This window comes from Dendropsophus ebraccatus, chromosome 14 (genome assembly GCF_027789765.1).
Source record: "Dendropsophus ebraccatus isolate aDenEbr1 chromosome 14, aDenEbr1.pat, whole genome shotgun sequence".
Classification (NCBI taxonomy): Eukaryota; Metazoa; Chordata; class Amphibia; order Anura; family Hylidae; genus Dendropsophus; species Dendropsophus ebraccatus.
The window spans coordinates 67,791,553-67,818,555 of NC_091467.1; the positions used below are offsets into that span (position 1 = coordinate 67,791,553).

The 27,003-nt window shown below is 44.4% G+C and overlaps 3 protein-coding genes across 5 annotated transcripts in view; 2 read left to right on the forward strand and 1 right to left on the reverse strand.

The window, feature by feature from the left end:
* The first annotated feature begins 1,741 nt into the window (after positions 1-1,741).
* On the forward strand, positions 1,742-6,073 carry CYBC1 (cytochrome b-245 chaperone 1). Its single transcript, XM_069952567.1, has 7 exons — positions 1,742-1,809; positions 3,261-3,353; positions 4,297-4,338; positions 4,676-4,749; positions 4,836-4,932; positions 5,039-5,183; positions 5,270-6,073. Exons 2-7 carry the CDS (start codon positions 3,269-3,271, stop codon positions 5,391-5,393), a joined length of 567 nt encoding a protein of 188 aa, XP_069808668.1. The 5' UTR covers positions 1,742-1,809; positions 3,261-3,268; the 3' UTR covers positions 5,394-6,073.
* A 2,326-nt stretch (positions 6,074-8,399) lies between these two features.
* Positions 8,400-27,003, reverse strand: part of HEXD (hexosaminidase D) — a 112,563-nt gene continuing 93,959 nt past the window's right edge. The window contains exons 1-13 of one of the 3 annotated variants that reach the window (XM_069952118.1): positions 24,818-24,925; positions 23,262-23,379; positions 22,843-22,952; positions 13,920-14,007; positions 13,683-13,847; positions 12,976-13,159; positions 12,555-12,626; positions 12,205-12,400; positions 12,035-12,117; positions 11,722-11,800; positions 11,301-11,402; positions 9,954-10,043; positions 8,400-9,178 (exon numbers count right to left, since the gene is read on the reverse strand). In XM_069952118.1, coding sequence (XP_069808219.1) covers positions 9,010-9,178; positions 9,954-10,043; positions 11,301-11,402; positions 11,722-11,800; positions 12,035-12,117; positions 12,205-12,400; positions 12,555-12,626; positions 12,976-13,159; positions 13,683-13,847; positions 13,920-14,007; positions 22,843-22,952; positions 23,262-23,379; positions 24,818-24,849 — 1,488 coding nt within the window. In that variant the 5' untranslated portion in view covers positions 24,850-24,925 and the 3' untranslated portion in view covers positions 8,400-9,009. Of the gene's footprint in view, positions 9,179-9,953; positions 10,044-11,300; positions 11,403-11,721; positions 11,801-12,034; positions 12,118-12,204; positions 12,401-12,554; positions 12,627-12,975; positions 13,160-13,682; positions 13,848-13,919; positions 14,008-22,842; positions 22,953-23,261; positions 23,380-23,859; positions 23,967-24,817; positions 24,926-27,003 lie in introns of those variants that run through there. The other 2 variants (XM_069952117.1, XM_069952119.1) reach the window with 2 other exon arrangements.
* OGFOD3 (2-oxoglutarate and iron dependent oxygenase domain containing 3) overlaps positions 24,841-27,003 on the forward strand; it is a 74,105-nt gene continuing 71,942 nt past the window's right edge. Inside the window, exon 1 of the mRNA XM_069952120.1 lies at positions 24,841-25,015. Coding sequence (XP_069808221.1) covers positions 24,924-25,015 — 92 coding nt within the window. The 5' untranslated portion in view covers positions 24,841-24,923. The remainder of the gene's footprint in view (positions 25,016-27,003) is intronic.

The window sequence follows — 27,003 nt, forward strand, 5'->3', positions numbered from 1 at the left end:
CTTTTGATTGACACCTCCTTAGCCAATCAGAAGCACAACATAGAGAACGGCCTCATAAACTCCGCCCACTACAACAAATATTGCAAGTCTAGTAGTGCACATGCGGCGGCCATTTTTCTGAAGACCAAACAATGTATAGTATAAGGAGGTGACTCACGCAAAATGTCTCCGTGAATGGAGACAAAAAGGTTAATATGAAGATCCATTACTTGATTACAGATGGGGTCATGTGCCCATAGTAAACTATTGGGATTAGTCGGATAGAGCAACGTTCCTTATAGTCGTTAGGGGGCGCTGCGAGGCGCCATTATATGTCTCATACGAGTAGGGCATGATGGGATTTGTAGTTTTGCAACAGCTCGACAGCCACAGGGCGGGGAGCACTGCAAATAACCTTACAGCACCTGGTCAGCTATAGGCACCATATACACTGTAGGACTACTAATCCCAGAATGCCCTGAGAACCAACTGCTGCTGTAGTTTCCCTCTGCAATCATTAGTTCCAGTGTAGGATTATAAATGTGAAGAGCTGCAGCGCCATCTAGTGATCTCTGTTGGTATATCAACATGAGTGTGACCTTATTGGAACCCTGGGATGTTGAACGAATGGGCGCAGCGCCATCTAGTGTCCATTATTTGTATAACAAGATACTGTATATGTAAACTGAAGATTTCACTTCCGCCACCCAGTGGTAAATTGTAGAGTTGCGTAATTGTAGCGCTAATAGTGCGTAGTAAAGTATAGTATAGGATACTATAGTGATATATCGCCACCCAATGGTCAATGGTGGAATAGCATTATAAAATAAACTAATGTATAGCCATCTAGCGACCAGTGCCGGTATAGCAAGATAATTGTGTACTGTGTAACCCCGCCACCCAGTGGCATTTGTTGGAATGACACTTTAAAGCGACACGGCTAAAATAGTCATAGGCTACGAGAGCCATCTAGTGGTCAATGTTTAAATAACATTATACAATAAACTGACTATATACCTTTACGCCACCCAGTGGCAAATGTTGTAATAGCATGATTGCTGGAATATAGTTAAAAGCTGCTTGTATCGCCATCTATTAGTCAATATTGGAATAATGTTTATAAATAAATTGGCCCAGAGCCATCTAGTGGTCAATGTTGGGATAACACTATAAAATAAATGAATGTAGAGCCATCTAGTGGTCAGTGTTGAAATAACACTATAAAATAAATGATTGTAGAGCCATCATGTGGTCAATATTGGAATAACAGTAAAAATAGATGAATATAGAGCCATCTTGTGGTCAATGTTGGAATAACACTATAAAATAAATGATTGTAGAGCCATCATGTGGTCAATGTTGGAATAACACTATAAAATAAATGATTGTAGAGCCATCTTGTGGTCAATGTTGGAATAACACTATAAAATAAATGATTGTAGAGCCATCTTGTGGTCAATGTTGGAATAACACTATAAAATAAATGATTGTAGAGCCATCTTGTGGTCAATGTTGGAATAACACTATAAAATAGATGAATATAGAGCCATCTTGTGGTCAATGGTGGAATAACACAATAAAATAAATGAATGTAGAGCCATCTTGTGGTCAATGGTGGAATAACACAATAAAATAAATGAATGTAGAGCCATCTAGAGGTCAGTGTTGAAATGACACTATAAAATAAGCGGATATAGAGCCATCTAGCGGCCAATGCTGATGTAGCTGTATGAATGTGAAGCCTGGGTGGGTCATCCCGTATCCCAGCATGCCCCGGGTTGGAGCGTGTACTGGGGAAGCGCAGGACTGCAGGCAGGAGAGCTCCAGCAGGTATGTGTGCTATGTGTGGTGTATTGTCTGCCTGCTGGGGGTCAGGGGCCGCTGATGTGTTGTTATAGAGGGGGCAGCCTCTGTATTGTGCACTAGCAATGCCAGGGAGCGGTACAGCCGTCTGTGTTCAGCTGCAGCACTGTTACAGTGTATCAACGCAGTTCAAGCCCAGAAGTTGGGAATTTTCTGCATCATTTACATTCTGTACATCAAGTGTGAACAGGCCCTGTGACCCTCTCGACCCTAGCTACTCTGTCTTGTCTGTGTGGTAGGACTACTTCTCCCAGCATGCACCTTATGGCTGTTTTTGGCATCATTTGCATGGTTTAGCATGCTCTGTATTAGTGATCTCCAACCCTCCAGGCTGTTGCACAACTACAACTCCCAGCATGCCCTGACAGCTGGATGCTGCTATAAATGGCACAGGCTGTTGGGGGGATGCTGGGAGTTGTAGTTTTGTGACAACTGAAACATTGGTTGGGAAATGCTGCCCTAGAACTTGCGGTTGCGGCTGTCAGGGGTCATGCTGGGAGTTGTAGTTTTGCAATAGCTAAAGAGCCAGAGATTAGCAAACACTTGACTAGATGTTGCAGTCTGTCTTGGCAAACTAGGAATTGTAGTTTTGAAACTGCTGAAAAGTCTGTGGAGGATTGTTGTGGCATGATGGGAGTTGTAGTTTCCACCAGCTGATGAGCGATCACTGTTTATTACATTATTTATTAGTTGTAAGTGCATGTAGTAGCTGGCACTCCTTGTCCCCATGCATGTCTCTAATAGTTGTTGCCCCATCCCCATGCATGTCTCTAATAGTTGTTGCCCCATCCCCATGCATGTCTCTGATAATTTTTGCCCATGTCCCCATTCATGTCTCTGATAGTTGGCGCTTTTTGTCCCCATTCATGTCTCTGATAGTTGGCGCTTTTTGTCCCCATTCATGTTTCTGATAGTTGTCGCCCCCATCCCCATTTATGATACTCGGCATCCTGATCAGTCACCGTCTTTGCTTAGTTGATGTCTGAGTCAGCGGGTGTTGTGTTGAGTTTGTCCGCTGCCATGTGACGCTGCTCCCCGGGGTGACAAGTCCTGGCTCTGACACTTCCCCATTCTTCTTCCTCTTCTGGGATTCCGTTCAGTGTCTCTAAAATGGAGATGACTGGTTGGAGCCCGGGGGTTGTCACCACCATCTCCTCCTCTGCATGGTGCTGGAGATCTCCTGGTCTGGGCAGGGAAACCCCTTTACCTATATGGGTGTATAGGAGATCCTGCTGCAAAGCATCATGGTCTCAGACCATGAAGGAGCCTGATGTTTTGCAGTTATACATACTGTAGATGGTGGCAGTGTCCATGCTTATGGAGGGTCCACTAGACAAGACCACCACCCATTCAGCGTGCTCATAGATGTGTGGACCCTTATCTTTATGTCTTATATTGCATCTTCTCTTCTCGGACAGGCCCAGAGATGTATATGCACGTAGAAAGCCGCACCGGGACCCTCCTGCACCTGAAAAGGAATCCCAGCATCCGCTCATGGTCGCTGTTGGTTGGTGAGTCCCGAGAGTAGAACACCTTCCTGAGTGGTGGCAGGTGATGTTAGTGCTCCTCCTGTTGTTACTTGGCCCCTGAGAGTCCCCAGCATGGTGCACAGAGCTGGGCTGCTTCCCTTTAGTGCTCAGTCATGGACTTTCTTTCCCTTACTTGTTTGGCCAATCACAGCTCAACTCATACTGATCCCTGCTGTGTCCTGGAAAAGGTGCTCTGGACTGAACAGGCTGGCACGATGCTGGGCTTATGATTTACATACTACTATAGATGATGTTGGGGAAGGAGTTACTGATGCATTGGCTTTGTGAGGTGCAATGAAGAAAGGGATTAAACTAAGCACCAAGCTGCTGCTACTGAGCAGAAGCTAAGCGGAGGGTGGAGATGGAGATTAAACCACAGCACAGTGGACATACAGCAGCAGGTACACAGGTATTTATACAAGAGACAGCTGCTCAGAGCTTTATGGATGGAGAAATGAGTGAAAAGCCTCCATTTACCTTTCAGGTACAGTGTGGACCATCCCTAGTTGTAGTCTGGCTCAGTTTTCAGTTAAACACAGTCCAGACTTTCTCTCTTTCTTTTACAGAATACACCCTAAGCTTCACTTCCTTATTTTTTTTTATTTTGTCTTGCTTTAGCTCTTACTAGAGACAGATTTCCCCTAACAACAGACAATGGACAGAGCACATTGCAGGGAAGGGAGACACCTAGTAGCCAAGACTTATACAGTCATATATACAGTCATAAGACTTCAGAGCAGTAAACTCCTGTGGACTCAATATGCCAGATAGAGGGTCTGTAAACAGCATCATGCTGATGGCTCCCACATCTGTTTAGAAGTGCATATGACCTGTGATGCGTCACCTTATAAAGACATATGATGTAATCAATGTGACATCATGAAGCTGACTTTTTTTTTAAATCTCCATCTCTTCTTCCCTGTAGGAATCGGCTCTGTCGGCCTGGCTGCAGCCTACTACAGTACAGGTAGGTACCAGGAGACTGGAACTCCATCTTGACTACTATATAAAATGTGTTTCATTATAAATTAAATAAATAAATTAAATACATTTTAGTCCATCCCTCTAAGCTTGGTACTAAGGCTCTTGCCTCGTTGCTCATCCCAGAAACTCTCTTCTGCCTTAGACCCATCGTAGCTCATGGTCTGATGGTCTTCTGGGTCCGTAGATATTTGCCCTCAAAAAAGACTTTGGTACCAGTCACTGAGACATGTATCTGATGGCCTTGGGTGGTCCTCTGGGGATTGTGGCTTCTTAACCCAATGTCTATAATATTATAGCTGTCACATTTCTTTCCAACACAGACTCCTGGGCGTGGAAGCTGTTTTATGTGGCCGGCTGCTTGTTTGTGGCCTTGCAGAATCTTGAAGAATGGGAGGTAAGGGGCGGGTGGGACCATTTAGAACTCAGTTGGGTGGGATATCCCATAGACTCATTAGGTCCATGTTCTTCTCTCTCTCCCAGGAAGCGATATTCGATAAGAAGGCAGGAAAGGCCGTCCTGAAGACCTTCAACCTGTACAAGAAAATACTGACCTTCTGTAGAGGAGGCCAAGAGCAAGGTAGGGGATGAGGCTGAAGGATCTGGTCATACGTGAAAGGCAAGCAGAAGTTAAGAAGTTCTTGGTGGGTCAAGACATGTTGACCACATAATGTTCTTTCTCGTAGTGGTGGTTCTGATCAAAGAGATCAGGGACGTGAATGTTGAGGAGGAGAAGGTACGATATTTCGGGAAGGGCTACCTCATCGTCCTACGTCTTGTGACGGGTATCTCCCACCCTCTCACGCAGAGTGCGGTACTAGGAGGTAGAAGGTAAGATCTTTGAGGGTCTTCTTGCAGTATTTGTAACCATTGAGGCTTCTCATCTGATCTTCTCTTAATTCTACTTCCTCCACCAGTGATGTTGAAGCGGTGGCAAAACTTCTGACCACCTTCTTGGATCTGGACACGGCAGGATTCCACTCCCGAATCGAGGAGGAGAGCAGCGACAGTGACGAGCCTCTAGATCAGGCTGAAAAATGAGTTGACGCTCACCTGGGCCACCAGCATATTGCAGATATGGTGGCCAATGCCGACCAAAGCAAAACATTGGGAATTTTAGCTTTTTAAGATTTTTTTTTTTTTTTTAAATTGCATCTTAGTCTTGCACTATATTTAGAGTTCAGTCTCATGTGCCTTGAAGGGTGATACACCTTAGTTGCCTCCAAATATTTCCTATTTATTGCAGACATTTACCAACTCAATCTACAGTTCAGTGTTATTTGTCCACTAGGGGGAGCTTATCAAATGTATCATTCTGAACACGTTGTCTGTGCTCCTTCTTGGGGTGCATGCTGAGCAAGTGTTCTCTGTTTCTCCAAAGAAAAAAAAATCCAATTCTAGATTTTAGAACTTTCTACTGAAATATTGTAAAGTTTTATGGTACTTAAAGGGGGTTGACTAGGAATGGAAAAATTATTTTCTTGTTTTTCCTCCCCTACAGCGCCACTCTTCTCCATGGATCTGTGTCTGGTATTGCAGCTCGGCCCCATTCACTCGACTCCTACACTATTAGACCTAGCCATGGAGAAGAGTTCTATTGTTTTCCGAACCCCGGACGAGCCCCCAACTTACATGCTTTGTTACATAATGTCTCCATTGCCTGCAAGATAACTTTTAATGTTAAAGGGGTAGTGCGGCGGTAAAGAATTATTCACAGAATAACACACATTACAAAGTTATACAACTTTGTAATGTATGTTATGTCTGTGAATGGCCCCCTTCCCCGTGTCCCACCACCCCCACCCGTGTACCCAGAAGTGTGTGGTGCATTATACATTACCTGAACCGTGTTGAGGGCCGTCCGCCATTTTGTGCCAAACGTCATCTTCGGACGGACAGCCGAATCCCTGCCGCTGTCCCCCCTCTGCCGCGTCACAACTATGCTCAGCCGCTATTGGCTGAGCACAGTTATGCTCAGCCAATCGCGGCTGAGCATCGGATGACGCTGCAGAGGGCGGCCGGCATTCGGAACAGTCGGAGCTGTTCGCCGGCCGGCCGAAGAAGACGTCACTGACTGAAGATCGGAGACGGCTGTCGGCACGTGACAGGTAATGTATAGCGCACCACACTTCCGGGTACACGGGTGGGGGTGGTGGGACACGGGGAAGGGGGCCATTCACAGACATAACATACATTACAAAGTTGTATAACTTTGTAATGTGTGTTATTCTGTGAATAATTATTTGCCGCCGCACTACCCCTTTAAGGATAAACAGTATAACATATGGTATGTACAGTTGCCAGCAGTCTTTGGGGAGGAAAAAAGATGGGACCAACTTCAGAGGGAGGAGCTCTTGTGTTTTGAGGCGGGGCTTGAAGCTCAGGGTTATGGGGGCGACTATGGGCGTGGTACAGTTATTGCTCAGTGTGAAGAACTTATGGTCTGATTTTTCTGCCTGCTGTATTATTTTAGAGCTGCCTGCAGTGCATGATGGTTATAGCCTTCCTTAAAGGGTTAAGAGGGAAATATCCCTTTTATATAATATCCACAGGCTATATTAATAATGCATATTATAAAGACTGCTGTATTCCTAGTATATGGCCTATTGTCCATTCCTGAGTGTTGGCGGGTCTGGATTTAGCAATGACATGAACTATGGACTATGTTATGGTGCATTCCTAGGAAATCTAGGAGGAGATTTATCAAACATGGTGTAAAGTAAAACTGGCTCAGTTGCCCCTAGCAACCAATCAGATTCCACCTTTTATTTTCCAAAGAGTCTGTGAGGAATGAAAGGTGGAATCTGATTGGTTGCTAGGGGCAACTGAGCCAGTTTCACTTTACACCATGTTTGATAAATCTCCCCCATAGTGCCACCTTTTTTACCCTGGCAGAAGTAGTCACCCACCTATATTCTATAGGTTTATCTTTCCATAGATTTATAGAGCTTGATCCTACGTCACTGTAGAATTTATTTATTATTTTAAATCTGACTTGTGTATTTTTTCTGCCACAATTTAAATGCAGTAGGTACTTAAAGGGGATGTTCACTTTTGGCCAAACACTGCTTTCTCGGATACTACTCATCCCTCTGACACTCCATGTTTCCAGACTAAAATGTCTATAGCGTACAACACACTGTAAATGCTGATCTCAATGAAAGATTCAAAGTCTCAGACAAAGAATCCAGACCCCCGCGGTTCATGTAAATGAGGCCTAGTTCTCCAGGACCAACCCTCACGGTACAGGGTGTAGGAATGTTACACTTTATGTATTATATGTGTATTATACAATGAACATTCATCATGTTAGATTACTTGAAACCCAAAAGCTGTGTTTATGTGACCTGTATTGTTTTTTTATACGGTGAATAAAGTATAAGATGGTTACCACCTGGTATTACGATGCTTCTACCACTCAGTATACAGCAGAATAGTGAGTGCAGCTCTGGAGTATAATACAGGATGTAACTCAGGATCAGTAATGTATGTACACAGTGACCCCACCAGCAGAATAGTGAGTGCAGCTCTGCATTATAATACAGGATGTAACTCAGGATCAGTAATGTAATGTATGTACACAGTGACCCCACCAGCAGAATAGTGAGTGCAGCTCTGGAGTATAATACAGGATAGAACTAATAAGTAATGCAACTATCCCTATTCCCTACCTATATTTCTAGGTAGAGAACCACTGTAATGGTCACTGGGGCAGGATGATGGTTTAATACTCCACCCTGTAGCATCCTGATCTAGCAATACTGATCTAAAGACGTTCTTTCTGCAATAGAACTATAAGAAGTATACACAGTGACCCTTACTACGTGTGTAGACTGGTCACCTCTAGGGGGCAGGACTGGTGTTGGGCAGCTCCAGGAAATCAGGAAAAATCCTTTAATGTGGCAAAAAATAATACTGGAGAAATTTTACTTGTAAGGCGACATAACCTAACCACATAATCTTTTTTCCTTCATTCAGCCTTCAGCTCCTGGATTTGTGAGATTTCAAGTAGTGTTGGACAATCAGAGCAATTAAAGTAGTAGTTGATATAGTGCATGTTTTCTTTATCATTGGCAGAAAGTAATAAAATTTGTACAGAAAAATAACAGTGATTTACAAAGAATTTACACCAACCGTCTTATCCTCCAGTCACACCCAAAGCTGCACCAAGGAATATAATGGGTAGCTTGTAAACTTTCTGGCTGAACGACATCAAATCTCCCTGCTGCCCCCTGCTGGGGATCAGAGTGCTGTGCAATGACTGACACCACAATGCTGACAGAATCAGAATCATGCCAGAATGACAGAGTGCCAGTCATGGTACAACTCTGGACGCAGCTAAAATTTAACAAAAAGTCAAACTTGCGCAGCAATAAAAGGACTAAGACCAGAATAGAAACAAAGATATAAAATCAAGATAGAGGCTCAGAAATAGCTGAAACAGTGGAGAATATAAGTATTCGAACCACGGATGATTTTGCAAGTTTTCCCACCTGCAAAGAATGGAGAGGTCTGTGTTTTTTTATTTTTTTTTATTTTTATATTGTAGGTCATTTCATCTGTGAGAGAGAGAACATTTCCATTCTCTGTAGGTGGGAAAACTTGCAAAATTGGCATCAAATACTTATGTTCTTGATTGTATAGAACCTGATCCCATCTATGTCTGGTTCTCCAGGGCAGTGTTCAGATCTTCCACTAGTTCTTGAAGCTGTATGTAATATGGAAGTGCATGTTCCTCCATCCACTCCTCTACTGTGACAGCAGGAAAGATCTTCAGCAAAGCTGCATGGAGGTCACCAAGGAGTAATGTCCAATTGGATAAGAGACTGAGGGCAGAGAAAAAAGAAGGGATTGCTACATGATAACTACTATAATACTGCTCCTATATACAAGGATATAACTACTATAATACTGCTCCTATATACAAGGATATAACTACTATAATACTGCTCCTATATACAAGAATATAACTACCATAATACTGCTCCTATATACAGGAATATACTACTATAATACTGCTCCTATATATACAAGAATATAACTACTATAATACTGCTTCTATATACAGGAATATAACTACTATAATACTGCTCCTATATACAAGAATATAACTACTATAATACTGCTCCTATATACAAGAATATAACTACTATAATACTGCCCCTATATACAGGAATATACTACTATAATACTGCCTCCTATATACAAGAATATAACTACTATAATACTGCTCCTATATACAAGAATATAACTACTATAATGCTGCCCCCTATATACAAGACTATAACTACTATAATACTGCTCCTATATACAGGAATATAACTACTATAATACTGCTCCTATATACAAGAATATAACTACTATAACACTGCTCCCTATATACAGGAATATAACTACTATAATACCGCTCCTATATACAGGGATATAACTACTATAACACTGCTCCCTATATACAGGAATATAACTACTATAATGCTGCTCCTATATACAGGAATATAACTACTATAATACTGCCCCCTATGACACTGCATGCTGTCTCCTGTACACTATCGGGGATATTACACTTACAATATGGCGGATGTTTATCACTGATATTCTTACCTCACAGCCTCGGGTTCTATCTGCTGCACCATTATGGGATGAATAATTTTTCTCTTTCTGTGAAATGGACTGAACCAACCGGAGACAAATCTGTAAGGAAACAATGAAATATGTTTACTGACACATCAGTCCTTTATGTTTCCTCATTCTACAGCAGATCCCTGCACATCCTCCTCCTCCTGTATACTACACTGGATCCCTGCACATCCTCCTCCTCCTGTATACTACACTGGATCCCTGCACATCCTCCTCCTCCTGTATACTACAATGGATCCCTGCACATCCTCCTCCTGTATACTATTCTGGATCCCTGCACATCCTCCTCCTCCTGTATACTACACTGGATCCCTGCACATCCTCCTCCTCCTGTATACTACACTGGATCCCTGCACATCCTCCTCCTCCTGTATACTACACTGGATTCCTGCACATCCTCCTCCTCCTGTATACTACAATGGATCCCTGCACATCCTCCTCCTGTATACTATTCTGGATCCCTGCACATCCTCCTCCTCCTGTATACTATTCTGGATCCCTGCACATCCTCCTCCTCCTGTATACTATACTGGACCCTGCACATCCTCCTCCTCCTGTATACTATACTAGATCCCTGCATATCTTCTTCCTCCTGTAAACTATACTGGATCCCTGCACATCCTCCTTCTCTTGTATACTGTACTGGATCCCTGCACCTCCATCTCCTCCTGTATACTATAATGGATCCCTGCACATCCTCCTCCTGTATACTATTCTGGATCCCTGCATATCTTCCTCCTCCTGTATACTACACTGGATCCCTGCACATCCTCCTCCTCCTGTATACTATACTGGATCCCCACACCTCTATCTCTTCCTGTATACTATACTGGATCCCTGCACATCTTCCTCCTCCTGTATACTATACTGGATCCCTGCACATCCTCCTCCTGTATACTATACTGGATCCCTGCACATCTTCCTCCTACTGTATACTACACTGGATCCCTGCTCATCTTCCTCCTCCTGTATACTATAATGGATCCCTGCACATCCTCCTCCTGTATACTATTCTGGATTCCGGCACATCTTCCTCCTCCTGTATACTATACTGGATCCCTGCACATCTTCCTCCTCCTGTATACTATATTGGATCCCTGCACATCTTCCTCCTCCTGTATACTATACTGGATCCCTGCACATCTTCCTCCTCCTGTATACTATACTGGATCCCTATACCTTTATCTCCTCCTGTATACTATACTGGATCCCTGCACATCTTCCTCCTCCTGTATACTACACTGGATCCCTGCACATCTTCCCCCTCCTGTATACTATACTGGATCCCTCTATCTTGGGGTTTGTACTCACCGGTTTTTCTCTAGGAATTCCTGTGTGGGGTTCTTCAGGAAGAATGTGATCTGGGTGATCAGTATAAAGACCTCACTGCCAGGGAAGGATCCGGAAGCTTCACTGCCACAAGATAGAAGATACATGCTAACAGAAGCTCAGCTGAGAGCAGAGACGCCTGGAAAACACTGTGGCACAGGTGGGGATCCCCAGGCCTTGTCTCACTCCTCCCTAGGAAAGCTGGGTGATGTGTAACATGGTTTTCAACTTTCCCAGACTCCTGAATGGTAAATCTGTGCCTCTGAATTCAGGAGTATAGGAAAGCTGGGTAGTAAACATTACAGTACTTAGCGGCCACCACCCAACCTTCTCAGAAGGAAGCAGCTGAGCAGAAGTTTTTCTCGCTCTACTCATATTTCATAACCGCGTGCAGTCTGTTCACCTTGAGTAGTTTTCTGTGTCCACATGAGACATTCCTAAGAAGTCTTGGACGGCGGCGGTCGCCTGCGCAGAATAAGAACCTGGAGACACAAAAACAGGTTCACAAAGTCATGACTGCTTTCCTTCAAAAACAGCGCCATACCTGATCAATGGTACTGCAGCTGGTCGCCATTCACTTCAATGGATGAAGGGGGATGCAGAATGTTTGCCAGGTTGCAGTACCTATATGGCACTAGGTTTAGGGGTGGCGCTAACTCTTCAGGCCCTTACTGGTTAGTGTACTGTATACCCAATCTATATACAGTGGACCATACCATTCTTCCATGTCTGCAGACACACGGCCAGAGACGGTATCCCCACCGGGAGGAGCTCACACAGGACCGAGAAGTGGTCGTACCTGAAAGATAGAGAGGAATGAATCCCCCCTGTGTAAAACAAAGGGGGTCCCCACTCAGATGGGACATACCACCTGTCTGCTATATACCTCTGCCAGCCAGTAATGGCCAGTCCTTGCAGTATATCAGGGGGGATCCTCTGCAACACCTGGAGCCAACGTCTATGGTTCTGCAGGTGATGTCCAATATGGGTCAGCTGCTGGGACGCACCGGTGGCCCCCTTAAAGGCGCTGGCCAGCCAGATCTTCTGGAAGCCGGACTGCGAGTACTTCTCAATCAGAGCAACTGTAGGGACAGAAGAAATGCAGACCATGACTGTAGGGCAGAGATCCGGGGGTGTCGGGGGAGGCGTATGCTGCCTGCACAGACCTCTGGACTCCATAGAGAACAATGACAATGTGTACGGAGTATCCCTTTAAGCTGATAATAGTCCATGTACCTCTACTGTCGACGTCCAGGTTTGGAATGTAGTCCCAGATCATGGGTTGCACCAGCTGGGCCAATCCGGAATCTATGGGGGTATAAAGTAAGTTGTAGGGATAACTTAAGTGCCCCTAAGGCTAGGTTCACACTGCGTTTTCAGCATCCGTATAACGGATCCGTTTTTTTTAACGGTCAAAAAAGTAGTGTCAACAGTACTTTATCGTAAAAAAAAAAAAACGCATCCGTTTTGATCCGTGTTTTTTTATAATGAAAGTCAATGGAAAAACGGACCAAAAACGGATGCACACAAATGCATCCGTTTTTGCAAAAAACAGATCCGTTAAACGGATGCTGAAAACGCAGTGTGAACCTAGCCTAAGCCTCCAGCTCCATCTACCTTGTACAGCCATAGGAGCCCTAGGTAAAAAGTCTCTGACCTGTCAATGTCTGGGCAGATGCCGCCCTTAGCATGTCATCCCAGGCGATGGGCCTGACCCCCGGGTAGGTGGCAACCACGTGGGCAGCTACTTTCTTCAGGTGGCACATAAAGAGGTCTTCTACAGTCTGGCCATGTTCAGCAAGATGCTTTTTGGATTCCTCCCCCTCACCCAGGTAGTAGACCTAGATATAGAAATATACTGATACATACAGTGAGGGAAATAAGGATTGGATACACCGACCATTTTGGACGTTTTTCCACCTACAAAGAATGGGGAGGTGTGTAATATTTATTGTAGGTGCACCTCACCTGTGAGTGCAAAAAAATTCAGATAATCACATGGTATGATTGTTAAATAACAACTTTACATTGATTACATGAAATAAGTATCTGATCACTGACGGACCGGCAAGAATTCTGCCTCTCGCAGGGCTGTTAGCTTCTCCTCCTACTCTGCATTCGTTATCCGGATTACCTGCACCTGTCTAAACTCGTTACTGGTATCAATCACACTCCAACCTCTCCACCACGGCCAAGACCAAAGAGCTGTGTAAGGACACCACAAACAAAATTGTAAACCTGCACAAGGCTGGGACGGGCTATAGGACAATAGGCAAGCCGCTTGGTGAAAAGGCAACAACTGTTGGCGCAATTATGAGAAAATGGAAGAAACACAAGATGACTGTCAATCTTTCTCTATACTACCTCATCGGAGCCGATATGCAGCCAGCGAATGCCAGGATGAAGCTCCATCACTTGTCTTATCATGACATGGAGCAGCTGGTGGGACTCCTCCTTGTGGGGGTTCAGGCTGTTGGGGTACGTAGGGACCTCTCTGAGGTGGGCAAACTCTTTATGCTTCAGGACAAACTATAAAAGAGAAAATATCCAGGGGAGTGTAAGATGTGGAAGAAGACCCCCCCATGCTGTCCACTCTCTTACCTCCATGTGTCCAAAGGTCTGTATGAGAGGAATGACTTCCAGGCGGTTAATCTGCGCCAGCATCAGTATCTCCCGGATTTCCTGAGGACTGAAAAGACATCTGTCATTTATAGGGGAGCCAACATATGGGGATAACTGAGGACCCTCCCCATCTCTGCATAACTATACCTGGGAAAGTACTATGGTAGTTATATTCCTGTATATAGGAGCAGTATTATAGGAGTTATATTCCTGTATATAGGAGTAGTATTATAGTAGTTATATTCTTGTATATAGGAGCAGTATTATAGTAGTTATATCCCTGTATATAGGGAGCAGTATTATAGTAGGTATAATGCGGGTGAGAGAGATTCAGCCGGCACCAGCCGATGGCAACACAACTATGGGACCGAGGGCTGGGAAGTACACAGCAAAGTTCAGTGCAGGTAAACCACAAATGATCCGGGTGCAGGAAACAGGCGAGACAATGTAATATGCAATGGAGAGAAAGGAATCCGCACTCACCGGTCAGCAGAGAAAGGGGTTTATTGATCCATACACTGGAGGCTGGAGCTGGGAGGGGGAAGGTGTTACGCAGGTGTGCTCTTATAGTAGGTATATTCTTGTATATAGGAGGCAGTATTATAGTAGTTATATTCCTGAATATAGGAGCAGTATTATAGTAGTTATATTCTTGTATATAGGAACAGTATTATAGTAGTTGTATTCCTGTATATAGGGGACAGTATTATAGTAGTTATATTCCTGTATATAGGAGCAGTATTATAGTAGTTATATTCTTGTATACAGGATCAGTATTATAGTAGGTATATTCCTGTATACAGGGGGCAGTATTATAGTAGTTATATTCTTGTATATAGGAGCAGTATTATAGTAGTTATATTCCTGTATATAGAGGCAGTATTATAGTAGTTATATTCTTGTATATAGGAGCAGTATTACAGTAGTTATATTCCTGTATATAGGAGCAGTATTATAGTAGTTATATTCTTGTATATAGGAGCAGTATTATAGTAGTTATATTCTTGTATATGGGGGGCAGTATAATAGTAGTTATATTCCTGTATACAGGGGGCAGTATTATAGTAGTTATATTCTTGTATATAGGAGCAGTATTATAGTAGTTATATTCCTGTATATAGAGGCAGTATTATAGTAGTTATATTCTTGTATATAGGAGCAGTATTATAGTAGTTATAGTAGGGTGAGAAGGATTCAGACGGCACCAGCTGATAACTCCACTTGAATGGAACCGAGGGCAGTTAGATGCAGTAAGCAGTAAGTGTAGGATAAACTTTGTATGCCGGGGTGCTGGAGACTGAGAAAATGAGTATAAATATGCAAAGGAGAAGAAGGAATCCGCACTCACCGGTCAGTAGAAAAGGAAGGTTTAATAATCCAAACACCAGAGGCTGAGGCTGGGAGGGGGAAGGTCTTACGCAGGTGAACTCCTTACAGCAACAATTGTTTCTCGCCTGCTCGGCGCTTCGTCTGGCTGTGAGCAACGTCAGAGGAAGGGGGAGGTACAATATACACGGGATACAGGTGCACAACACAAGGCAAATTATAAACACCGTAAACGTGAAAAAAGAAATATAAACAATATTTACAAAAGTGTATTCATATCGTTACGTTCATTAAGGCCACATGGGCCCGTGGCATCTAACTTAAGAATCCACTGAGTTTCCCGTTTTAACAGGAGTTTGAGCCTGTCTGAACCATCTGTGGTGGGATTAACCCTCTCCAGGCCGAAGAATTGTAGGAGCTTAACATTAGACTGGTGCACAGTCCTAACGTGCTCAATAAGGCGGGGGACACCTTTGCCCGTGCGCACAGAATATAGGTGCTCTTTAAACCGCGTCCACAAGGGGCGCTTGGTTTTGCCTATATAAAATCTGTGGCACGGGCAGAGGATGGCATAAACCACATGGGTGGTACGGCACGTGATGAGATCGCGTACCAGACAATCATGACCTGCTAGGTTTAAATATGAGGTATTATACATTTGGACACAATAAGTGCATGAACCGCAACGTCTGTTGCCCTCAAGCCTATTCTGTTGGAGCCAGTTCACACTACGTTTAGGTGTCACCTTGGTTAAAGCATCGCCTATGGTGGCATTTTTCCTAAACGTAATGAGCGGTTTGTTGTAAGCTGTTCCGGCAAGGTCTGGGTCTTGTTGCAGCAAAAACCAATGCTTGGTAATAATGTTGCGTAAAGTATTATTCATCTGAGTGTTCTGAAATGCAAAAACAAATCTATTGTGATCGGGAGTACTGGTGGAGGAAACTTGAGACTTTTGCTTTTGGCTATGTAGTGTAGATTTTTCTACGGCTATGGTTCTGACATACGCTTTATCAACAACAGGTTGTGGGTAGCCTCTATTCAGGAGGCGAACTTTCAATTCATTAGCCTGTTTATGAAAGCCTGTGTCAGTGTCATTAATGCGTTTTATACGCAACATTTGTCCGTATGGAATAGAGTCCCGCACTTGAGGAGGGTGTGAACTATGGTAATGAAGTATGGCGTTAGCTGCAGTATGTTTACGGAAAACTGTAGTGTGTAAGTGAGTGGTTGGGCACGCCGGTCTCCTGTACGTATGCCAATCTTTTTCTGTCTTGGCTTGAAGTTAATTTGATTTTTTCTCCTACCAATCATTTTTTGGATGACCTGGTTTGTTACAAACGTTTTGTAGATGATATTTTTATTATTTGGAAGGGCACTGTTGATAGGTTTCATGCATTTATTTCTTTCCTTAATAGCACCAACACTTGTAATATGTTTTTTACCTCCTGCTTCGGAGGCAACAGCCTTGAATATCTAGACGTCCTAGTTACTGCTACAACCACTCACTTACACACTACAGTTTTCCGTAAACATACTGCAGCTAACGCCATACTTCATTACCATAGTTCACACCCTCCTCAAGTGCGGGACTCTATTCCATACGGACAAATGTTGCGTATAAAACGCATTAATGACACTGACACAGGCTTTCATAAACAGGCTAATGAATTGAAAGTTCGCCTCCTGAATAGAGGCTACCCACAACCTGTTGTTGATAAAGCGTATGTCAGAACCATAGCCGTAGAAAAATCTACACTACATAGCCAAAAGCAAAAGTCTCAAGTTTCCTCCACCAGTACTCCCGATCACAATAGATTTGTTTTTGCATTTCAGAACACTCAGATGAATAATACTTTACGCAACATTATTACCAAGCATTGGTTTTTGCTGCAACAAGACCCAGACCTTGCCGGAACAGCTTACAACAAACCGCTCATTACGTTTAGGAAAAATGCCACCATAGGCGATGCTTTAACCAAGGTGACACCTAAACGTAGTGTGAACTGGCTCCAACAGAATAGGCTTGAGGGCAACAGACGTTGCGGTTCATGCACTTATTGTGTCCAAATGTATAATACCTCATATTTAAACCTAGCAGGTCATGATTGTCTGGTACGCGATCTCATCACGTGCCGTACCACCCATGTGGTTTATGCCATCCTCTGCCCGTGCCACAGATTTTATATAGGCAAAACCAAGCGCCCCTTGTGGACGCGGTTTAAAGAGCACCTATATTCTGTGCGCACGGGCAAAGGTGTCCCCCGCCTTATTGAGCACGTTAGGACTGTGCACCAGTCTAATGTTAAGCTCCTACAATTCTTCGGCCTGGAGAGGGTTAATCCCACCACAGATGGTTCAGACAGGCTCAAACTCCTGTTAAAACGGGAAACTCAGTGGATTCTTAAGTTAGATGCCACGGGCCCATGTGGCCTTAATGAACGTAACGATATGAATACACTTTTGTAAATATTGTTTATATTTCTTTTTTCACGTTTACGGTGTTTATAATTTGCCTTGTGTTGTGCACCTGTATCCCGTGTATATTGTACCTCCCCCTTCCTCTGACGTTGCTCACAGCCAGACGAAGCGCCGAGCAGGCGAGAAACAATTGTTGCTGTAAGGAGTTCACCTGCGTAAGACCTTCCCCCTCCCAGCCTCAGCCTCTGGTGTTTGGATTATTAAACCTTCCTTTTCTACTGACCGGTGAGTGCGGATTCCTTCTTCTCCTTTGCATATTTATACTCATTTTCTCAGTCTCCAGCACCCCGGCATACAAAGTTTATCCTACACTTACTGCTTACTGCATCTAACTGCCCTCGGTTCCATTCAAGTGGAGTTATCAGCTGGTGCCGTCTGAATCCTTCTCACCCTACTGTGATATGTCTCTTCCTCTCTCAGATACGGCACAGCATGATCCGCATACGGATACCGGCATGGACATAGGCAGCACAGCTCCTATTGAGGCTTTCATTGCTGGGAGGGTGGATGCAGGTGAATTTTTCACCTCCTGCAACACCAAAGAGGAGGTCCAAGTCATTGGCATTAGATCTTTAGAAAACCGCATCAGCAATTTAGCGGAGAAAGAAACTAAAGCCTTCTGGACTGTTAACTCTTTACAGTCGTATGTCTCCAGCGGCAGAGTACCTAGAGGCCTTCGGACCTATAAATCACCGTCCCAGTTTCAGGACGATCCAACATTTGTTAAAGAGTGGCAAGAAGCCCACCACTCTCATGCCCTGAACCTGGTCAAGTTGATTCTCAAAAAGAATCAACTAGAATATGAGAGGATCACTACAGATCTTTTGAAAGCTAAAATGGAATATCGCACACGCCTGCCAGAAGCTCAATCAGCTACTTTTTTCAGCAAGCTCGACAAACGCCTTATCTCGTTCCAAGCAGAACTAAAGGAGCGCAAGAGGGAAAAATTCATACGAGACAAAGCTGACTATGACCAAAATCATATCTTTGATTGGAATCTGAAGTCTAAAAGGAGACAAAAGCAGACCAACAAAATATCGGATTTCTGGACCACAGATTCCGATTCAAGCTTGTCTGACAATCTTGCGCCCAATGACAGCGGAATCCCCCCTTTAGGAAGAAAACCAGGAGGGGTGGGAAGAGGTGGAAATGCGCCCAGCAGGGGCCCCACCAAACGCAAACATGTCTCGTGGCGCCGCTAACAGATCCTCCTTCGGTCATCAACATCTCCGGAGTTGAGCTCCCCCAAGGAGTTGAGTCACTCCTATCAAAAGGACTAAACTTTGGTCTAAATGAAAAATTCTCTATGGCGACATTTGAGAGTGATTTATTCAAAGCAGTACGAAAAATCAACCTACAGAAATTCTTTGCTGTACAGAAAAAAACGCCCTTACCTTCCAAGTCATCTAAAATTCATTATTCCATTGGTCCTCTAGGCTTTTTCCCTCCCACTACATTTAGCACACAGGAACAAATGTGCATATTGGATTTGGCCACCATGGACTCTCAAGAAAATCTTCCTGCCATAGAAGACACAGTCTCAACTACTGAGCCCTTCAGAGGTGGTAACCCGTCCACCTTTTCCCCTCAAGTGACACCAGGTGGCTCGATCGACCTCTTTCAGAAGGCAGTACTTCGGGATGCTAAAGCTTTAGTATACCCGCAACCCCATTCCAATCTGTCAGCTCAGGAACGTAGAGCACTTTCGTGGCTTAAGTCTAGGCCAGACTTACTCATCAAGAGAGCTGACAAGGGCGGTGCAGCCGTTATCATGACACGGGACAGCTATACACAGGAGGCCTATCGTCAACTACAGGATGGACATACCTATTCCAGGCTGAGCAAAGACCCAACGCCCAGAATAAAAGAACAACTCCGTTCTTTGCTACACAAACATGTGTCTGCAGGCGTCATTGACTCTAGGACTGCGGAGCGGCTCATCCCTGAGTCCCCCAGAATACCTAAATGGTATTTATTACCCAAGGTCCACAAGTCGCTGAGCCACCCGCCGGGCCGTCCTATCGTCTCGGCGGTTGGCTCAGTGACTGAGGGTCTGTCCCAATACTTGGATTGGGCATTGCGCCCCATCCTGCCATGTTTCTCCTCATATTTGAAGGATACTAATGACTTCCTCTTAGCGATTCGTAATGTTCAATGGTCTCCTGCTTATTCCCTAGCCTCTGTGGATGTGGAGAGCCTCTACACCCGCATCCCTCATGATGCGGGTGTGGGGGCCATTATCCACATCCTCACAGGCATGGGAAAATCTTCTGAATTCAGATTGTTTATTAAAGAAGCTCTCCTCTTTGTGCTCCAAAATAACTGTTTCACTTTTGAGGGAGATTGGTACCGTCAGGAGACCGGCACTGCGATGGGCACGCCGGTCTCCTGTACGTATGCCAATCTTTTTCTGTCTTGGCTTGAAGTTAATTTGATTTTTTCTCCTACCAATCATTTTTTGGATGACCTGGTTTGTTACAAACGTTTTGTAGATGATATTTTTATTATTTGGAAGGGCACTGTTGATAGGTTTCATGCATTTATTTCTTTCCTTAATAGCACCAACACTTGTAATATGTTTTTTACCTCCTGCTTCGGAGGCAACAGCCTTGAATATCTAGACGTCCTAGTTACTGCTACAACCACTCACTTACACACTACAGTTTTCCGTAAACATACTGCAGCTAACGCCATACTTCATTACCATAGTTCACACCCTCCTCAAGTGCGGGACTCTATTCCATACGGACAAATGTTGCGTATAAAACGCATTAATGACACTGACACAGGCTTTCATAAACAGGCTAATGAATTGAAAGTTCGCCTCCTGAATAGAGGCTACCCACAACCTGTTGTTGATAAAGCGTATGTCAGAACCATAGCCGTAGAAAAATCTACACTACATAGCCAAAAGCAAAAGTCTCAAGTTTCCTCCACCAGTACTCCCGATCACAATAGATTTGTTTTTGCATTTCAGAACACTCAGATGAATAATACTTTACGCAACATTATTACCAAGCATTGGTTTTTGCTGCAACAAGACCCAGACCTTGCCGGAACAGCTTACAACAAACCGCTCATTACGTTTAGGAAAAATGCCACCATAGGCGATGCTTTAACCAAGGTGACACCTAAACGTAGTGTGAACTGGCTCCAACAGAATAGGCTTGAGGGCAACAGACGTTGCGGTTCATGCACTTATTGTGTCCAAATGTATAATACCTCATATTTAAACCTAGCAGGTCATGATTGTCTGGTACGCGATCTCATCACGTGCCGTACCACCCATGTGGTTTATGCCATCCTCTGCCCGTGCCACAGATTTTATATAGGCAAAACCAAGCGCCCCTTGTGGACGCGGTTTAAAGAGCACCTATATTCTGTGCGCACGGGCAAAGGTGTCCCCCGCCTTATTGAGCACGTTAGGACTGTGCACCAGTTAAGCTCCTATAATTCTTCGGCCTGGAGAGGGTTAATCCCACCACAGATGGTTCAGACAGGCTCAAACTCCTGTTAAAACGGGAAACTCAGTGGATTCTTAAGTTAGATGCCACGGGCCCATGTGGCCTTAATGAACGTAACGATATGAATACACTTTTGTAAATATTGTTTATATTTCTTTTTTCACGTTTACGGTGTTTATAATTTGCCTTGTGTTGTGCACCTGTATCCCGTGTATATTGTACCTCCCCCTTCCTCTGACGTTGCTCACAGCCAGACGAAGCGCCGAGCAGGCGAGAAACAATTGTTGCTGTAAGGAGTTCACCTGCGTAAGACCTTCCCCCTCCCAGCCTCAGCCTCTGGTGTTTGGATTATTAAACCTTCCTTTTCTACTGACCGGTGAGTGCGGATTCCTTCTTCTCCTTTGCATAATTATAGTAGTTATATTCCTGTATACAGGGGGCAGTATTATAGTAGTTATATTCCTGTATATAGAGGCAGTATTATAGTAGTTATATTCTTGTATATAGGAGCAGTATTATAGTAGTTATATTCTTGTATATAGGAGCAGTATTATAGTAGTTACATTCTTGTATATAGGAGCAGTATTATAGTAGTTATATTCCTGTATATAGGAGCAGTATTATAGTAGTTATATTCCTGTATATAGAGGCAGTATTATAGTAGTTATATTCTTGTATATAGGAGCAGTACTATAGTAGTTATATTCCTGTATATAGGGGGCAGTATTATAGTAGTTATATTCCTGTATACAGGGGGCAGTATTATAGTAGTTATATTCCTGTATATAGAGGCAGTATTATAGTAGTTATATTCTTGTATATAGGAGCAGTACTATAGTAGTTATATTCCTGTATATAGGGGGCAGTATTATAGTAGTTATATTCCTGTATATAGGAGCAGTATTATAGTAGTTCTATTCCTGTATATAGGAGCAGTATTATAGTAGTTATATTCTTGTATATAGGGGGCAGTATTATAGTAGATATATTATTGTATATAGGAGCAGTATTATAGTAGTTATATTCCTGTATATAGGAGCAGTATTATAGTAGCTATATTCTTGTATATAGGAGCAGTATTATAGTAGTTATATTCCTGTATATAGGAGCAGTATTATAGTAGTTATATTCTTGTATATAGGAGCAGTATTATAGTAGTTATAGTCCTGTATATAGGAGCAGTATTATAGTAGTTATATTCCTGTATATAGGAGCAGTATTATAGTAGTTATATTCCTGTATATAGGAGCAGTATTATAGTAGTTATATTCCTGTATATAGGGGACAGTATTATAGTAGTTATATTCTTGTATATAGAAGCAGTATTATAGTAGTTATATTCCTGTATATAGGGGACAGTATTATAGTAGTTATATTCTTGTATATAGAAGCAGTATTATAGTAGTTATAGTCCTGTATATAGGGGACAGTATTATAGTAGTTATATTCCTGTATATAGGGGACAGTATTATAGTAGTTATATTCTTGTATATAGAAGCAGTATTATAGTAGTTATAGTCCTGTATATAGGAGCAGTATTATAGTAGTTATATTCTTGTAAATGCGGGGCACAAATGGAAGTTGTTATGTTTTTGCTGTGTATACAGAATGGATAATATGGGATCTGTGACCACCTGTAGGCGTGATTCGCCCGCAATGGGAGAAGCTCTTCGCAGTACGGGAAGGTGTCCTCATATTCTATCAGCAGCCCAGTTGCTCCTAGGGCAGAAAAAAGCGGAAAAACCTAGAAAGAAAAAGTTACTGATACATAAGAAACTCAGAAATATCTTCCGCTCTCTTTCAGAAATCATTTCACTTGTCTTTTAGTTGATCTAGATTCAAACTCAGATAAAAACATTTACATGAAATTTCATAAACCTGACATCTCATAGTCTAGAAAATCTGATAATCTGGCATTTATTTTTGAAAAACCACAACTCCCATCATGCACTGACAGCCAAAGGCTGTCAGTGCATGATGGGAGTTGTAGTTTTGCAACAGCTGAAGGGCCAGAGGTTGAGAAGCACTAGAGGTAATAGACTATACTTGTTACCTCAGCCAGATAGGAGACTTTAGGGGGCGCTCCTTTCAGATCTAGATGAACCAGGATCATGTTCGCGCTCGCTCTTCCCTCGGGGGTACGTCTGCCATTGCTGGAGTCGCAGTGTTTCCTGCAGTGACAGAATAACAGGATTTATTACTCATGGCCCATACTGGTGGATATTGGTGATTTCCCATGGACTGTAACCATTTGTGTGTAAGATCTTTGCTTGCTGTCAGTGAACGGACAAACTGATTGTATACAGATACAGATTGTATACTCAGGACAGGAGGCTGTTACAACTATAACAAAACCCTTAGCTGAGAGGTGTACAGTATAGGTTATTGGAATCTGGGTGTACAGAGGATTTCCATGTCCTGACAGCAAGCAGAGCTCTTGAAATGGGAAGAGAAGCACAAAGTATATTAGAAAGTTGAAGTTTCTTTGTTTGATAATGATATGACTATTAAAGGGATATCACCGCCTTATAGATCCTGACCCCTGACCCAGTTTGTAGATTCGTAGTGGCCCGAGGTGCGGCTTAAAGGGGTTGTCTATATATCTTATTACATACAGGGGTCCCTTCCCTCCATGTGCCCCCCATAGATACCCCAGTGATGGGCACAGCTCTGCCCTGACACCATTTCCTGACGGCGGGGCATGCTGGGAGTTGTAGTCCCCCTGGAGGTGACGGCTGGGCATGCTGGGAGTTGTAGTCCCCTGGGAGGTGACAGCTGAGCATGCTGGGAGTTGTAGTCCCCTGGGAGGTGACAGCTAGGCATGCTGGCAGTCCTAGTCCCCCGGGAGGTGACGGCTGGGCATGCTGGGAGTTGTAGTCCCCCGGGAGGTGACGGCTGGGCATGCTGGGAGTTGTAGTCCCCCGGGAGGTGACAGCTGAGCATGCTGGCAGTTTTAGTCCCCCGGGAGGTGACAGCTGAGCATGCTGGGAGTTGTAGTCCCCTGGGAGGTGACAGCTAGGCATGCTGGCAGTCCTAGTCCCCCGGGAGGTGACGGCTGGGCATGCTGGGAGTTGTAGTCCCCAGGGAGGCGACGGCTGGGCATGCTGGGAGTTGTAGTCCCCCGGGAGGTGACAGCTGAGCATGCTGGCAGTTTTAGTCCCCCGGGAGGTGACGACTGGGCATGCTGGGAGTTGTAGTCCCCCGGGAGGTGACGGCTGGGCATGCTGGGAGTTGTAGTCCCCCGGGGGGTGACGGCTGAGCATGCTGGGAGTTGCAGTCCCCCGGGAGGTGACGGCTGGGCATGCTGGGAGTTGTAGTCCCCAGGGAGGTGACAGCAAGGCATGCTGGGGGTTGTAGTCCCCTGGGAGGTGACGGCTGAGCATGCTGGGAGTTGTAGTCCCCCGGGAGGTGACGGCTGGGCATGCTGGGAGTTGTAGTCCCCCGGGAGGTGACAGCAAGGCATGCTGGGAGTTGTAGTCCCCCGGGAGGTGATGGCTGGGCATGCTGGTAGTTGTAGTCCCCCGGGAGGTGACAGCTAGGCGTGCTGGGCCTCGTAGTGCTGGCAGGGGGCGCAGTACAGGGGGCTGCTAGCAGCAGGGAAGCGCTCACCCATCCATGTCTCCGGCTGCTCTGGGCTCCATTGCTCCGGCCTGGCGCTGTGTCAGCCAATGTGCAGCCTACACGTCGGAGCGCCGAGCTGCAGTCACCGCTCACTATGGCAACGAAACACCGGCGGCGGCCGAGAGTCACCGGAGAGAACGGGGAGACGGCGGGGCCCGGCCGGGGGGCCCAGGGGGGGAAGGCTGGGTGAGCCGGGTGAGGGGAAGACTGGGGGCATGTGGGCAGAGGACTGTATGTGGGTATATACTGTATGTGGGTATAGGACTGTATGTGGGTATAGGACTGTATGTGGGTATATACTGTATGTGGGCAGAGGACTGTATGTGGGTATATACTGTATGTGGGCAGAGGACTGTATGTGGGTATATACTGTATGTGGGTATAGGACTGTATGTGGGTATATACTGTATGTGGGTATAGGACTGTATGTGGGGATAGGACTGTATGTGGGTATAGGACTGTATGTGGGTATAGGACTGTATGTGGGTATAGGACTGTATGTGGGTATAGGACTGTATGTGGGCAGAGGACTGTATGTGGGTATAGGACTGTATGTGGGGATAGGACTGTATGTGGGTATATACTGTATGTGGGTATATACTGTATGTGGGTATAGGACTGTATGTGGGTATAGGACTGTATGTGGGTATATACTGTATGTGGGTATAGGACTGTATGTGGGGATAGGACTGTATGTGGGTATATACTGTATGTGGGGATAGGACTGTATGTGGGGATAGGACTGTATGTGGGTATATACTGTATGTGGGGATAGGACTGTATGTGGGTATATACTGTATGTGGGGATAGGACTGTATGTGGGGATAGGACTGTATGTGGGGATAGGACTGTATGTGGGTATATACTGTATGTGGGGATAGGACTGTATGTGGGGATAGGACTGTATGTGGGCAGAGGACTGTATGTGGGTATATACTGTATGTGGGTATATACTGTATGTGGGTATATACTGTATGTGGGTATAGGACTGTATGTGGGCAGAGGACTGTATGTGGGGATAGGACTGTATGTGGGTATAGGACTGTATGTGGGCAGAGGACTGTATGTGGGTATATACTGTATGTGGGTATAGGACTGTATGTGGGTATATACTGTATGTGGGTATAGGACTGTATGTGGGTATATACTGTATGTGGGTATAGGACTGTATGTGGGTATATACTGTATGTGGGTATATACTGTATGTGGGTATAGGACTGTATGTGGGTATATACTGTATGTGGGCAGAGGACTGTATGTGGGTATATACTGTATGTGGGTATAGGACTGTATGTGGGTATATACTGTATGTGGGCAGAGGACTGTATGTGGGTATATACTGTATGTGGGTATAGGACTGTATGTGGGTATATACTGTATGTGGGCAGAGGACTGTATGTGGGTATATACTGTATGTGGGTATAGGACTGTATGTGGGCAGAGGACTGTATGTGGGTATATACTGTATGTGGGTATAGGACTGTATGTGGGTATATACTGTATGTGGGCAGAGGACTGTATGTGGGTATATACTGTATGTGGGCAGAGGACTGTATGTGGGTATATACTGTATGTGGGCAGAGGACTGTATGTGGGTATATACTGTATGTGGGTATAGGACTGTATGTGGGCAGAGGACTGTATGTGGGTATATACTGTATGTGGGTATAGGACTGTATGTGGGCAGAGGACTGTATGTGGGTATAGGGCTCTATAGGAGTGTACTGTATATAGGCATTGTGTGGGCACAGGACTGTATGTGGGTATAGGACTGTATGTGGGTATATACTGTATGTGGGTATAGGGCTCTATAGGAGTGTACTGTATATAGGCATTGTGTGGGCACAGGACTGTATGTGGGTATATACTGTATGTGGGTATTTAGTGTATGTGGGCACAGGACTGTATGTGAGGATAGGACTGAGTGGATTGGACTGTATATGGGTATATACTGTATATGGATATAGGACTGTATGTGGGTATAGGACTGTATGTGGATATAGGACTGTATGGTAGCATTGGGCTGAGTGTAAGCATGTATATTGGAGTATATTGGAGCGTAGGAGAATGTGGGTCTAGGTCTGAATGTGGGCATAAAACTGAATGAGAACATGGAATTGTGTGGGCATAAGCCAGATAGTGCACCCATAACAGTGCCAATCATAGAGTCTGTC